Here is a 13,505-nt window from a genome sequence, read left to right as displayed (position 1 = left end):
TATTTACAAAAAAAGTTCTTAGGTTCAAAAAAACATTCAGTGAACTGAAAAACTGTGGTCGGTAATATAGGTATTTAGCTGTGTCACATGCCCTTAAATACAATTTATATGGATACTTTTCTATTTATAAACTAGAGATGGACAGAGACTTATGTGAAATGGTCTCCTCTCGGAACTTACTTGTGTACGTTCCACAAACTCGGAGTCGCACTTTGGGGAGGGCCTCAATTTACACAGCAAGCCAGATTTGGTCAAAAGGGCGTGGAATGTGTCGATTTTTCGCCCTGCGAGCAATACCTAGTGACTTACACTCCTCGCTCCGATGGAACTCCAGATCAAAAGCGCGTCGTTATTTGGGACATTTTTACCTCCACGGAAAAGCGATCCTTCAATTTGGAAGTATATTCCGTCTGGCCGATCTTCCGCTGGTCTCACGATGATAAATATTTTGCCTGCATTGGCGAGGATCTTTTGAGCGTTTACGAAACTCCAGTATGTCGATTTAAATTGAATTGGGTTTTTGTTTTTTAAATTATTTTCGTACTCAACCTCAAATTAATAATAGTATTTTATTTATTTGAATTTCAGTCATTTGGTCTTCTCGACAAGAAGAGTTTCAAAATACCGGGAATCCGAGACTTCAGCTGGTCACCTTCTGATAATGTCTTGGCTTACTGGGTCCCTGAGGATAAGGATGTTCCTGCGAGAGTAACTCTCTTGGAAATTCCAAAGTAAGACATTTTAAGAATATTTTTATATTTGTTTTTTTAAATCGATTTTTACCAGCCTCCTGTCATCAAAAGTTGAAAATGGCTCATGTATTGAAAACGGCCACGCGGCGGCGCTGGTAGTAACTTTTTTCTATTTGTTTTGATTGTTTTATGTCTTTTGTCATCTAGAGTTGTTACAAACTCTTTAAAATGTATCAAGAAAAAGGGTTATTTATATTTAGTATTCTAACATAACGTCATACACGGTCGGTAACATCAAAATCTAAAAGGCCATACTATTTGGTGGACTGCAAAGCATTGTTTAGATAGGAGTTTAACTAAAATTAATTAAGGGCATGTGATACTTACAGTTTCCCCGGCTTTTTTTCCACAAAAATGAAAATTTTTAAAAACTGAATTCGTAGATGCTATAAAATATCATAACGGACGTCCCCGGACTCTTTTTTGAGGGATAATAACAAAAAAAATGTATTGTGCTGAATAGAAATTTTATGCATATGTATTATTTTGAGGTTACGTCGTTTTTCATCTCTGCCTTTCCGATAATCTGCAAATTATTTATGAAATAAACTTTTTTGATTGCCTGCCATAAGGGTTAGTTCCGGGAGATTAGTTACTATGTTTATTTGCAAGTCCAAAGTTTTCGGCCAAAAATATTGTGTAGTTTGAAAGTGACGCGGAAGAGAATTGTAACATACATAACCTCCAAATGTAGACACGTTGTTAGCAATATCAAAAAAAATTTTGAAAAAAAAACCACAAATAAAGTGTGCGGGGACGTCCGTTAGCATGGTCGCTATCATTTCCCAAATTTTTAAGACAAAATATTGATTATTTTATTAAAAAAAGCCGTCGGAACCTAAAACTGGTAAAATCGATACTAATTCCTAAGTGCTATGCAAATTAATCAGATTTTGCTAAATTAAAACTTTTCTGAATCAAACCAATAAAAAAAAGTGTGTGGGGACGTCCGTTAGCACGGTCGCTATCATGTCCCAAATTTTTAAAACAAAATATTGATTATTAAAGAAAAAAAGCCGTCGGAACCTAAAACTGGTAAAATCGACAATTTTCTAAGTATCACATGCCCTTAATTTCGGCGAAATTAAGTAAAAAATCGTGATATATATTTGTTTTTAAGAAAGAAAAGCCATTTCTTTCATTATTGTTAGCAATTGGGGAAGTGTGCGATTTGGACAATACATCAAGAAAAAATATAATGTGCCGCGATTGCGGTTATGTTGCATTTTTCGGATAGTTGGCGATCAAAATTTTTGAATTTTTTGTAGTTTATTAAAGTGTATTTTTTAAAGAAGTCAACAGTTTATTTTTGCACTTTGAGAAAACAAAAATTATCAAGGACTGTGATCCTTCTTAAAAATCTTATAAGATTTCTTGAAAATCCCTAAACTTGTCCGAGTTTTTTTTAAATCCCTTCAAATTCTTTGCAATCTATTCAAATCTTTCGAAGTATCCCGAAATTGATTAAAATTAATCTTAATCACATAAAATCTTTAAAATATTCTTAGTTTCCTTTAAATATCTTAACAATCCTTTAAATCTTTGAATGTTTGCAAATAACTTGAAATCTATGCAAATAACGTTTAAATTAATTGCTTAACATTCTTTAAAGTCACTAAAACTTATGGAACTATGTTTAAATCCTTTACAAATAAACTGTAAAATCCCGTCAAGTCCCTAGTTATTCCTTAAAATCACTTGAACTCTTAGAAATCTTGTAAGATTTCTTGATAACCCTTAAACTCTTCCGAATTTTAATTGAAATCCCTTCAACTTCTTCACAATCATTTAAAATCTTTCGAGGTTTCTCGAAATTGACTTAAATTAATTCAAATTTCTTAAAATCGTTTAAATTTGTTTAAATTCCTTTAAGTCTCTTAAAAATACTTAAAATCTTTGATTTTTTTTCAAATTCATTAATATCTTTTTAAATAACTTTTTAAAAAACTCGTTTGAAATTCTTTAAGATCACTAAAACTGTCTCAAAATCCTACAAAATAACTTGTAAATCCTTCAACTTTTTTGAATTATTTTTAAATTCTTTGAATAGAAACTTGAAGATTCCGCCAAGTCCCTAGAAATTCCTTGAAATCACTTAAATTCTTTGAAATCTCGTAAGATTTCTTGAAAATCCTTAAAATCCTCCAATTTTTTGAGCTCCCTTCAACTCCTTTGAAGTAATTAAAAATATTGTAGAATTGACTAAAATTAATTAAAATCTTTTCAATCAAAAATCCTTTGAATTTTCTTAGGCTCCTTAAAATCTCTTGAAAATCCTTAAATCAATTAATTTCTTTAAATACCTTGAAATCTTCTAAAACTCATTACATCTGTTATAATAACTTTTCAATGACTCGCTTGTCTTTCCTTAAAATCACTACAACTTTCGTAAAATCTTATAAAATCTCTTGTAAATCATTCAATCTTTTTGAACTATTTTTTGATTATTTTTAAATCCTTCAAAAAGAAACTAAGATTCCGCCAAGTCCGTAGTAATTCCTTGAAATCACTTTAGTCCTTTGAAATCCTTAAATTTCTCCGAATTTTTTTGTACTCCCTTCAATTTCTTTGAAATCATTAAAAAAAAATTTCAAAATTGATTAAAATTAATCAACTTAAAATTCTTAAATTTTTTAGACTCCTTAAAATCTCTTGAAAGTCTTTAAATCATTGAATTTAGTTTAATCACTTGAAGTCTTTAAAAATGTATTAAAATCTTTTTTAATAACTTATTAAATAGCTTTAAAATCTTTAAAATCACTATAATTATCTTAAAATCTTTAGAAATTTCTTGTAAATTTTGAAACGTTTTTACATTATTTTTAAATCCTTGAAAAGAAAATCTTAAAATCCCATCAAGTCCATATAGTAATTCCTTAAAATCAATTGAATTTTCAGAAATTCTTGACGGTTTTTTGTTGAAAATTCCTTCAACTTCTCTAAAATAATTTAAAATTTTTGAAATTGAGTAACTTACAGTAACTCGTTGAGTAACTCGCTTGAAATTCTTTGAAATCACCTAAACTGCCTTAAAATTGGATCAAATCTCTTGCAAGTCCTTAAACCTTTTCGGATTCTTTAAAATTCCTTCAAGATCGTTTCATTTTTCTGCTTTCTTTTAAAATCCTTTAAATTCTCTTTGATATGACAATAGTTAAATTACTTATTGTCGAAAAGTATTATAACATAAGTCGCCAGCAATTGAGGTTATAACCTTAATTACGGCAAAGTATAATTTTTCATGATGGACTGCCTAATCGCACATTTTCCAAATTGTCAACAATAATTAAATAAATGACTTTTTTTCTTAAAAGCAAAGCTATATCACGATTTTTTACTTAATTTCACCGAAATTAATTAATTTTAGTCAAACTCCTATCTAAACAATGCTTTTCAGTCCACCAAGTGAAAATGACAGTGAGTTTTTCTAATAGTTTTTTCTCAGGGTGTCCGCTGGACTAGGAACCCGGGAATTTTATGAAACCGGGAAATGACCGTGAATTTATTTTTTTGTCCGGGAATTTTATAAATTTTTAGAAAAAAAATCCTTCCGACTTTGATTATAACCGTTTTAAAAATAATTAGTTTAATTTTTATCCTTTTCAATTGCGATATCATTCATTTTAGAATGCTTAATTACCAAATCTTTCGCTTAAAAAAATTTTCAGTTTAGATTTTTCTTTTTTAAGCATATATGTCAATTTACAGAATTTTAAAATGCAGTTTTAGAGACTTAAACAATTAAAATTTAGAAGCGTTTCAAATCAAAGATTTTTGAAAGAAAAAAAGATTTTTAGTTGATCAACTGTGAATATAAATTAATTCATGATTTCTTCGGTTGAATTGTACTTTAAAATTTAAGAAGTAGATAATAATCGATTGAATTTATTCAATTTCAAATATAATTTTATTCTAAAACATTCCATTTTTAAACCATGCAATTTAAAATTTTGTAATTAAGAAAAAGAACAGATTTTACAGATTTACCTGACTTTAATAACTAAACTTTACAATTTTCAATATTATTTTTAACCAAATTTAATTTGTAAGACAAATGGTTGAATTTTGATTTATACATAACAATTGAACATCTATTATTCTTAGAAACAAATTTGAGTAAGTTTGAAAAGATATTTAGAAGATTTGAAATAATTCAAAATTACGTAAAAATGTTTAATAATTTCAAATAATTTAAACGAATTGTCTATGTGTACAGAAAAAAATTTGACTATTCGTACAAAAATTAGTGTGCAAATAGCCCAAGGCCTAATTAAAAACAAAATATAGAGTTTAGCTGATTTATAATAACAAATTTAGAAGCTTTTTAAGAATTTTGACAGGCTTCAGAAGAAGAAAAACCATTTCCTAGGAAAATTGAAAATCATGTTTTATTTTAATAAACTAATTTTAATAGAATGTTTAAAAAGATTTACAAAATTGTTAAAAATGAATGTGGAAGACTTTAAAAAAAAATTTAATTTGGCAGAATTAAAAAAAAAATTATTTTGAAAAAATATAAATCAACAGGTAGATATTTCAATATTTTGAAATAAAGTTTCGAAGGATTTAAGGATTTTTAAACTATTTCAAATAAAAATAATTTAACTTTTCATTTAGGCAGGGAATTTTCAATTTTTTACGAATTTATTGTTGGAACTGTAATTTAACCAGAATAATAATTCTAAATGGGGACCGGGAATTTTCAAATTTAAACTAATTCCGAGCTAGTATTGGAAATTTTTGAAAAGGAAAAAAAAATATAAATTAGAGCAGGAATTTTCTCCAAAGAATTTTAATTCTGAGTTGAAGTAGGGAATTTTCAAATTTCTAACAATTCTAAGTTGAAATTGGTATTTATCCAAAAGAATTATAGCTTTTCTTGGAACAGGGAATTTAAAAATTAAAATAAATTCCGAGCTGGAGCAGGGAATTTTTTTAAAGAATGAATTTTAATTCGAAGTTTAAACGGAATATTTTCGAAAAAATTTAAATTAATAATTTGAACAGGGAATTTTACAGAAAAATTATAATTCTTACAATTAATTGAAATGGAGAATTTTCTAAAAGAATAAAAATTCTGGATTTGAACAAGGAATTTTCCTAAAAGAATTTAAAATTCCTAGTAAACAGGGATTTGTAATCAATTCCGAGCTGGAATTAGAATTTAAATGTTCTTAAAATGGTATAAATTTGAACATTTTTAAGTTCATTGATTGATTCTTTAATTTAGAACATTGAAAATGATAACGTGGTTTTATATTTTTAGAACTGAATTTGAATCTTTAAACTGCAATTTATAAAATTTTCAAGTTTTGAATTTGTTGATTTAACTGCTTTTCATTTTAAATTGTTCAGTTGAAAATTATTAGTAGCTTTTATTTTATACGTGTAAAGTATTGAGCATTTAAATACAAAATGTTTAAATGAAACAAATTTTAAACTTTAATTTTCAAAGTTTTAGATTTAGCGTTCGATTTTTCAAATTTCATTGACCGGGAATTTTTTCCTTTGATTAAAACGGTCACCCTGTTTTCTGTTTTATTTATATTTATTTATTCTTTTAATCGAATCATTTATATTAATTATTACTCCGGTATGAAAATCAGGTTATAAAAGTGAACTGAAAGAGCACCCGAAGACTCCGAATACAAGAGTTAGAAGCTTGTTAATAATTATGAAATATCTAATGAGTTAAAATGGCCAGGGTGTGAAAAAGAGTTCTTAAAATTCCTAGGAAATTTTTTAATGATTATTTTAGAAAGGAATTTCAAGAGAAAATCGAAAAAAAGATCATCAAACCTTTTTTATTATTTCCTAAAAATGATTAAAACTGTGAAATATTTTAAAGCAAAATTTTCCAATTTTGCCATAGCGCATTATTTTAGAAGAAATGTAAGTAAGTTTAAGAGATATAAAAATGTTTTGAAATAATTGAAAAATAATTTAAACTTGTGAAGTTTTTTTCTAAATTTTAAAAAAATATTTTTAAAATATTTTAAAACATTTCAAAAATAGTAAAAGAAGAACCTAAAAGATTTTTCAGGAAATTTTTTAAATATTGCAGAATAAATAAAAAATGCAGAAAAAATTCAAATAATTTTTACGAACTTATAAAAAATGAATGTTTCTTATATTCGTGTGAAAATTTTAAATCATTTTTTTTATTTTGGAAAATAAGCCATAAAATAAAATTGAAAAAGGTGTTTTAAAATAACAAACTATTTTCTCATATTTGTAAAAATAGTTTAAAAGATTTTAAAGCAAAGTGTTTCAATTTGTTAGGATTGCAAAATAAAAACGAACAAAAATCGGGTAAATGCAAGAAATATTTAGTAGAATTAAAAATAATTTCGAAAGTTTTCAAGAGAATAAACAGTTTCTTAACATTTTTCCGGAGAAAGTAGAATATAGTAAGGTAAATTTTTTTTTAAATTTGAAATGATATTTGAAAAACTTTAGAAAAATTCGTGGCAGTTACAAATATTTTCAGGAAATTAAGACGTTTTAAATACATCACAAATATTTGAAAACTCGGAAACATTTTCGAATATTTATCAAATATTTCTTGATTCTTTCCCAACTTCTAAGACTGGAATTTTTATAATTATTTGTAAAATCCTATGTAATTAAAAAATTTCTTCAAAATCTTATAGATTCTTTTTTGACAAGCCTGAAATATTTAAAAATCTTTTAAATTTTCTCAAGAATCTTATGAAAATTATATTCCCATAAATTTAAAAACAAGGTGATAATACTTATTTTCTTGTTCTCAATTCTCAGAATTTAATTTCAACGTGTATTTATTATAGCACTTCGAAAAATAATTTTCCATTAATTAAAGTGTTGTCAAAGATAAAAAAATATTCGTTAATGGTCTTTCTTTAAGAGTGACATACAAATGTTAAAATATTGTAGCTTCGTTACAAAGTCTAATTGATTTAAAAAATATCACATTTAAGAGTTCGTTATTTCATTCTAATAGAAAAAAATATTAAAGGATTTATCATATTCCTTGTTTGTCATATTATCAATAACAAAAAAATGTTGAATTATAGAATAAACGAATTGTTAAATTTCCATAAATATTTATATTGCTGAAATTTAAGTTTGACGAAATTTAAAATTGCCGAAAATAATTGATAAATTATTAATTAATGATTAATTAAGTTGTTTGCCTGAATTATAAGTTTATTAATAGCTTATAAATTAATAATCAATTAATCAAATTAATTAAATTAATAATCAATTAATTCGGGATTTTATTTTTTGTCAATTAAAAATCTTGCAATTATTTGAAATTTGGAAAATTTTATAAATTGATAATAATATGTATATATTTTTGCCATTTTTTCAATAGTTTGTGTATTCGTTATTTATTTTGAAATTATTTTTTGTAAGTTCTAAATATCCACGGAATTTTTTTGGTTTGTTTGAATTATGTCAATTATGCCGCTTTTTTCTATAATAAACAAAATAATACGTAAGTATATAAGTATCATTTACTATCTGACTAAAATTTGAAGAAAAAATTATTTTAAAGGGTTTTTCATATTTATTTTTTAATAAAGTGGAAGCACCTTCCTGATTTTCACTAATTAACTTTTATTTACAGCCGTAATGAAATTCGTAACAAGAATCTGTTCAACGTAGCTGACTGCAAGATATTTTGGCAGAAGTCTGGCGATTATCTGTGTGTGAAAGTTGATCGTTTTGCCAAGCGAAAGGAGAAGATGGAACGGCAATACACTGTGAGATTTGATTTTTAAATTTTTCTAAATTCAGGGGGGCCGCTGAAAATTATTTATTTTTTTTATTAAATTTTTTTTATCTGAAAGTTTAAGTAATCTACTTGAATATTCCATTGTTTAGTTAAAAATTCATCTGTTTGGTTGCAAATTTCTCTTCTTTGAGTTTAAGATTCATTTTAGACTCTTAACTTAGATTTTTTCGTTTCATAATTTTAATTGAAAATTCGCCTCTTTGGTGGAAAATTGAACTATTTTGTTGAAAATTCGATTTTTTGTTTGTTTAAAATTCCATATGAATATTCCATTATTTTAGTTTTAAATCGATCTCATTAAAAACTCTTTTTTTTTTAATGAAAATTTAATTATGCCATTTTTGGTTGAAAATGTAGCTTTATTTGTTGGACCGGGAAACGAGAGTTAGTTTATTTTTTGATCTAGAATTTTTCAACTTTTTATAAGAAAAATTTATAAAATCTCTTTAAATTACACAAATTTCACAACACGTGATACAATGCAATTTGAAGTAAGTTCAATTTCAAGTTTTTTTTTATGTTATTTCAATTTCTAACTTTTGCATTTTTAAGCATTTTAAAATTTTTTAAATAAATTTAAAGACTTAAACAATTAAAAATATTCGGAATTTGTTATAAATGAAACAATTTACAGAACTGAATGTTAAAAATTAAACTGTTTCAGTTCGAAAAAATTAATAGTACGATTAGTACGATTAATAGTACGATTAAAACCTTATAACATATTTTTAATTTTTAAATAATTTCATTCTAATAGATTAATCATAAATACTTTTATTAAATTACAAATTTTTCTCAAAAATATTTCTTTAGACTAAAATATTCAATTTTTAACACACTCAAATTTAGATAATAAAAGTAAATAAGTACTCAAAACAAAATAATTTAAAACTGAATTTTTTTAATTAGAAGGCATTAAACCACTTAAATTTTATAGAGCTAAATTTAAACATTGAACGAAACAAATTCAACAATTATTAATTTTTTAATTCGATTAAGTTTAAGAGATATTTAGAAATTTGAAAATTTTCAAACTTATTTTAAATCTAGAAAAGATTCCAACATTTTTTAAAACAAAATGTAGGTTTTCGAAGATTTTGAAATGGAATTTTGAAGCCTATTAAGGATTTTGAAAGGTTTTAAGATAAAAAAAATGTTTTCTCAAGATTCGATGAGAATTGTAAAAGTTTATTTTAATAAAATATTTTAAAAATACAATATTTCATGAATAAATAACATTTAAACATTCATTTATTTAGACAAAATTAAGATAATAATTTGGGAGGCATTCTGGAAGTTTTTTAAAACATACACAAATTTCATTAAGATTCCTAGGAAAATTAAAAATGTTAATTTATTCTGAAAAATTAATTTCAAGACAACATTGAAAAAGATTGCCAAAATTGTTAAAAAAAGTGTTTGAAAGATTTTAAGGCATTCTTTTTAATTTTGCAGGATTTTAAATTAAAACAAAATGTAAATTTTTCAAGATTTCGAAATAAAATTTTGTTTACAATTATTTGAACAATAATAATTAATAATTATCAATTCATATAATGATGATTAAAAAACAAAATTATTCAATCAACTATAACATTATTTATTTATTATTTATTATTATATTGAAAGCAATCAAGATAATTATAATTATTTATTCTGAAAAATCCATTTCAAGGGAACATTTCAAAAGATTTTCAAAACTGACAAAAAAAATAATCTACTTGATTTTAAGGCATTGTTTATTTTTCAGGATTTAAAATAAAGTGGATATTTTTGTAATTCAATTTTGAAATTTTTTAGCGATTTTGAGAAGTTTCAAGATAATATAAAAGTGAAATTTTAAAATGGTTTATTAAAAAAAAAGAATGAATCTTCAAAAAGACTTCAAAACAAAAATAAATTTTGATAAACAAATAACAATTGAAACATGATTAAATTATAAAACAGTCTAATGATTTTGGGAGATATTTATGGGTTTTGAGAAAATTGAAAAATAATTTAAAAATTGAAAAAGGTTTTAAAAATCATTGAAATTGACATTTTCGAAAATTTCGAACGACAGAACATAGAATGTTTTTAAGAATTTTAGAAGTTCTTAAAAAAATTCAATAATTTTATAAAAATTTCTAGGAATGTTGAAATTTACTATTTATTCTGAAAAATTAATTTCAAGTGAATTTTTAAAAAGGTTTTCGAAATTTTACAAAAGAGAATCTGAAACATTTTAAGACAATTTTTATAATTTTGCAGAAATTCAACAAGAAATGGAATAAAATGTAGATTTTTTAAGATTTTTAAATCAGGTTTTGAAGCCTTCTAAGGGATTTAAAAGATTCTAAGATAATATTAACATTTTCTTAAGATACCTGAGAACATTTTTTATGAATTTTTATTTTCCAAAAAAATATTTTATTATAAAATATTTAAAAAGTTTATCAAAAGAAAAACAGGTTTTGATGTATAAGTAACATTTAAACAATTAATTTTTTACGGCTTAAAATAAAAATAATTTAACTTCTAATATAAAAAGGGTTCAGTTCAAAAATTGTAATAATTCAGTTTTGAATGTTTCTAACTTAAAATTGCTTAAAATGATATAATTTAAAAAATTGACGTTTAAAGTATTGAGCATTTTAATTACAAATTTTTTCAGCTTTAATTTTGAAAGTTTTTAGCTTCAAGAGTTTGAATCTTTTAATTTCAATGGTCGTCAAATATTATTGTGAACCGGGAAAAAATTGAGCATTTTTTTCCTCGAATAAAGCGGCCGCCACCCTGAGAATTGAAGATTTCAATGTTTCGTCTATTTTTGGATTGATTCATAATTTTTTCAATTTTAGGGAATGTCTTACAATTTTGAAATCTTCCACATGAGAGAAAAGCAAATTCCCGTTGACAGTGTGGAAATCAAGGAACCGATTCATGCCTTCGCGTGGGAGCCAATTGGCATGAAATTCTCCATTATTCACGGAGAAGTTCCGGCTGTCAACGTGAGTTTCTACGAGGTGCGGTATGGACACCAACCTGCTCTTCTGAGTGAGTTACACTAATTAAATTTGATTTTCATTAAAAATATAAACCAGCCTCGAACTCTCCGACACTATTGACACTTTTTTTTTTAACTATCCAACAATTTGGAAAAAATTGTCACTAATTTTACTATTGCAACTACTTTTTCACTTTGCCTTTAAATATCGACATTTTTAAAGTTTTCAAAATATTTCTATCATTTTTACGAGATTACAACAGATTCCAGGGATTTTTAAAGATTCAAAGGGATTTAAGAGAATTATAAAAATTAGAAGGTGTTTCAAGAGATTTCAAGAAATTTTATCTGATTTCAGAGAATTTCAAAGTTTTAAGAAATTTTGAACAAATTTCAAGAGATATTATAAATTTCGAGATAATTTACGAGATTTTAAAGCATTTCAAGGGATTTTTCGACATTTTACGAGACCTTATGCGGTTTGAAAAGATCTGCAAGTCCTAGAAAGATTAAAAAATTTAATGGATTCTTATGGAATTTCAAAGATGAAGTAGAATTAAATTTTAAATGAGTTCTAGGGATGGATTTTATGGAGTCTCAAAGAATTTCGAAGATTTAAACATTTTTGAAAGAATTTAAAAAGATATTAAACATTTTCAGATGTATGGAATATCAATATTTTTTAAATTTCAAAGGATTTTAAAGAATATAGTGCATTTAAAAAATGTCACAATATTTGAGGGATTCATAGATTTCAAAAGCAATTAAAAGATCTTGTAAGATTATATGAAATTTATATAGATTTCAAGAGATTTAAAAAAATTGGAGAATTTTCAGGGGTTTCAGCAGATTTCAAGGGATTTCAAAATTTTTAGCGCATTTGAAAGTATATCCAATATTTTAAAAGTTTTTTATCTGATTTTTTTAAATATTACGGGAGTTTATCGGATTTTAAATATTTTATAATTGTTCAAGGATTTTTCAACAGTATTATAGATTTAAATACTTTGTACGGGATTTTGATCGATTTTTGTTGGATTACTAGGAATTTCACGCAAAAGATTTTAGGTAGTGTATGGTATTTTTAAAAATTCCAAGAAAATTTTTGAAATTAAAATTTTAAAAAGGTCTTTAAACAATTTTTTAGGATTTTAGAATATTTCCAACGATTTTACAAGATTAAAAAAATTGTCATGTGTTTTAAAGATTCAAAGAATCTTTACAAGAAAGTTTCAAAGAATTATATTGAATTTCAGAAATTTTTAGAGGCTTTTTAAAAGGTATCTTGCATATGAATGATATTTAAAAGATTTCAAGGTATTCTAAGGTATTTCTAGAAAAGTTTGGGGAACAAATTAAAAGCAATTTCAAGAGATTTCAGCGTATTTTATAGATTTTAATAGATTTCAGTGGACTTCAAAGATTTTAAGGGATTTAAAAAGTTTTTAGGGTATTTTAAAATATTTCAAGGAATTTTTTAAATATCGGAATTTTTAATGCTATATATTTTAAGATGTTTCATGGGATTTTCTTCGACTTTTTTTTATAACTGGTGATTTTACAAGATTCAAGGGATTTTTTTAATTTCAAGGAATTGTAAGAAAGAGTTTCAAAGCTTTTTTTAGGACTTCAAGGAAATCGAACGGGTTTCTAGAAAACTTTAGGGAATACATGAAATACAATTTTAAGAAATTTAAAAAAGGTAGGATATTTTGAAGAATTTTTAGTCAATGGATTTCAAAGATATGAAGGTATTTCAAAGGTTTTACGTTATTTTGAAGTATTTCAAAAAAATAAAGAAAAAATACCAAGATTGTAAGGCTTTCATTTAATTTTGTGGGTTATTACGTGATTTCATCATTTTTAAGGATTTTGAAATATATTATAGATCATTTTAAGCATATATTTTAATTTAAAGAATTGGAAATTGCAGTTTTAAGGGTTAAAAGAAATTATAACTTTTTAAAGTCGAAGATTTTTTATAAAA

At 24.9% G+C, this 13,505-nt stretch overlaps 1 protein-coding gene across 1 annotated transcript in view; it reads left to right on the top strand.

The window, feature by feature from the left end:
- LOC117171283 (eukaryotic translation initiation factor 3 subunit B) overlaps positions 1-13,505 on the top strand; it is a 40,582-nt gene that overhangs the window by 11,279 nt on the left and 15,798 nt on the right. The window contains exons 4-7 of the mRNA XM_033358430.1: positions 136-492; positions 589-731; positions 8,365-8,500; positions 11,373-11,568. Coding sequence (XP_033214321.1) covers positions 136-492; positions 589-731; positions 8,365-8,500; positions 11,373-11,568 — 832 coding nt within the window. The remainder of the gene's footprint in view (positions 1-135; positions 493-588; positions 732-8,364; positions 8,501-11,372; positions 11,569-13,505) is intronic.

This window comes from Belonocnema kinseyi, chromosome 4 (genome assembly GCF_010883055.1).
Source record: "Belonocnema kinseyi isolate 2016_QV_RU_SX_M_011 chromosome 4, B_treatae_v1, whole genome shotgun sequence".
In the NCBI taxonomy this organism is placed as follows: domain Eukaryota; kingdom Metazoa; phylum Arthropoda; class Insecta; order Hymenoptera; family Cynipidae; genus Belonocnema; species Belonocnema kinseyi.
This window is presented reverse-complemented; position numbering and strand designations above follow the sequence as displayed.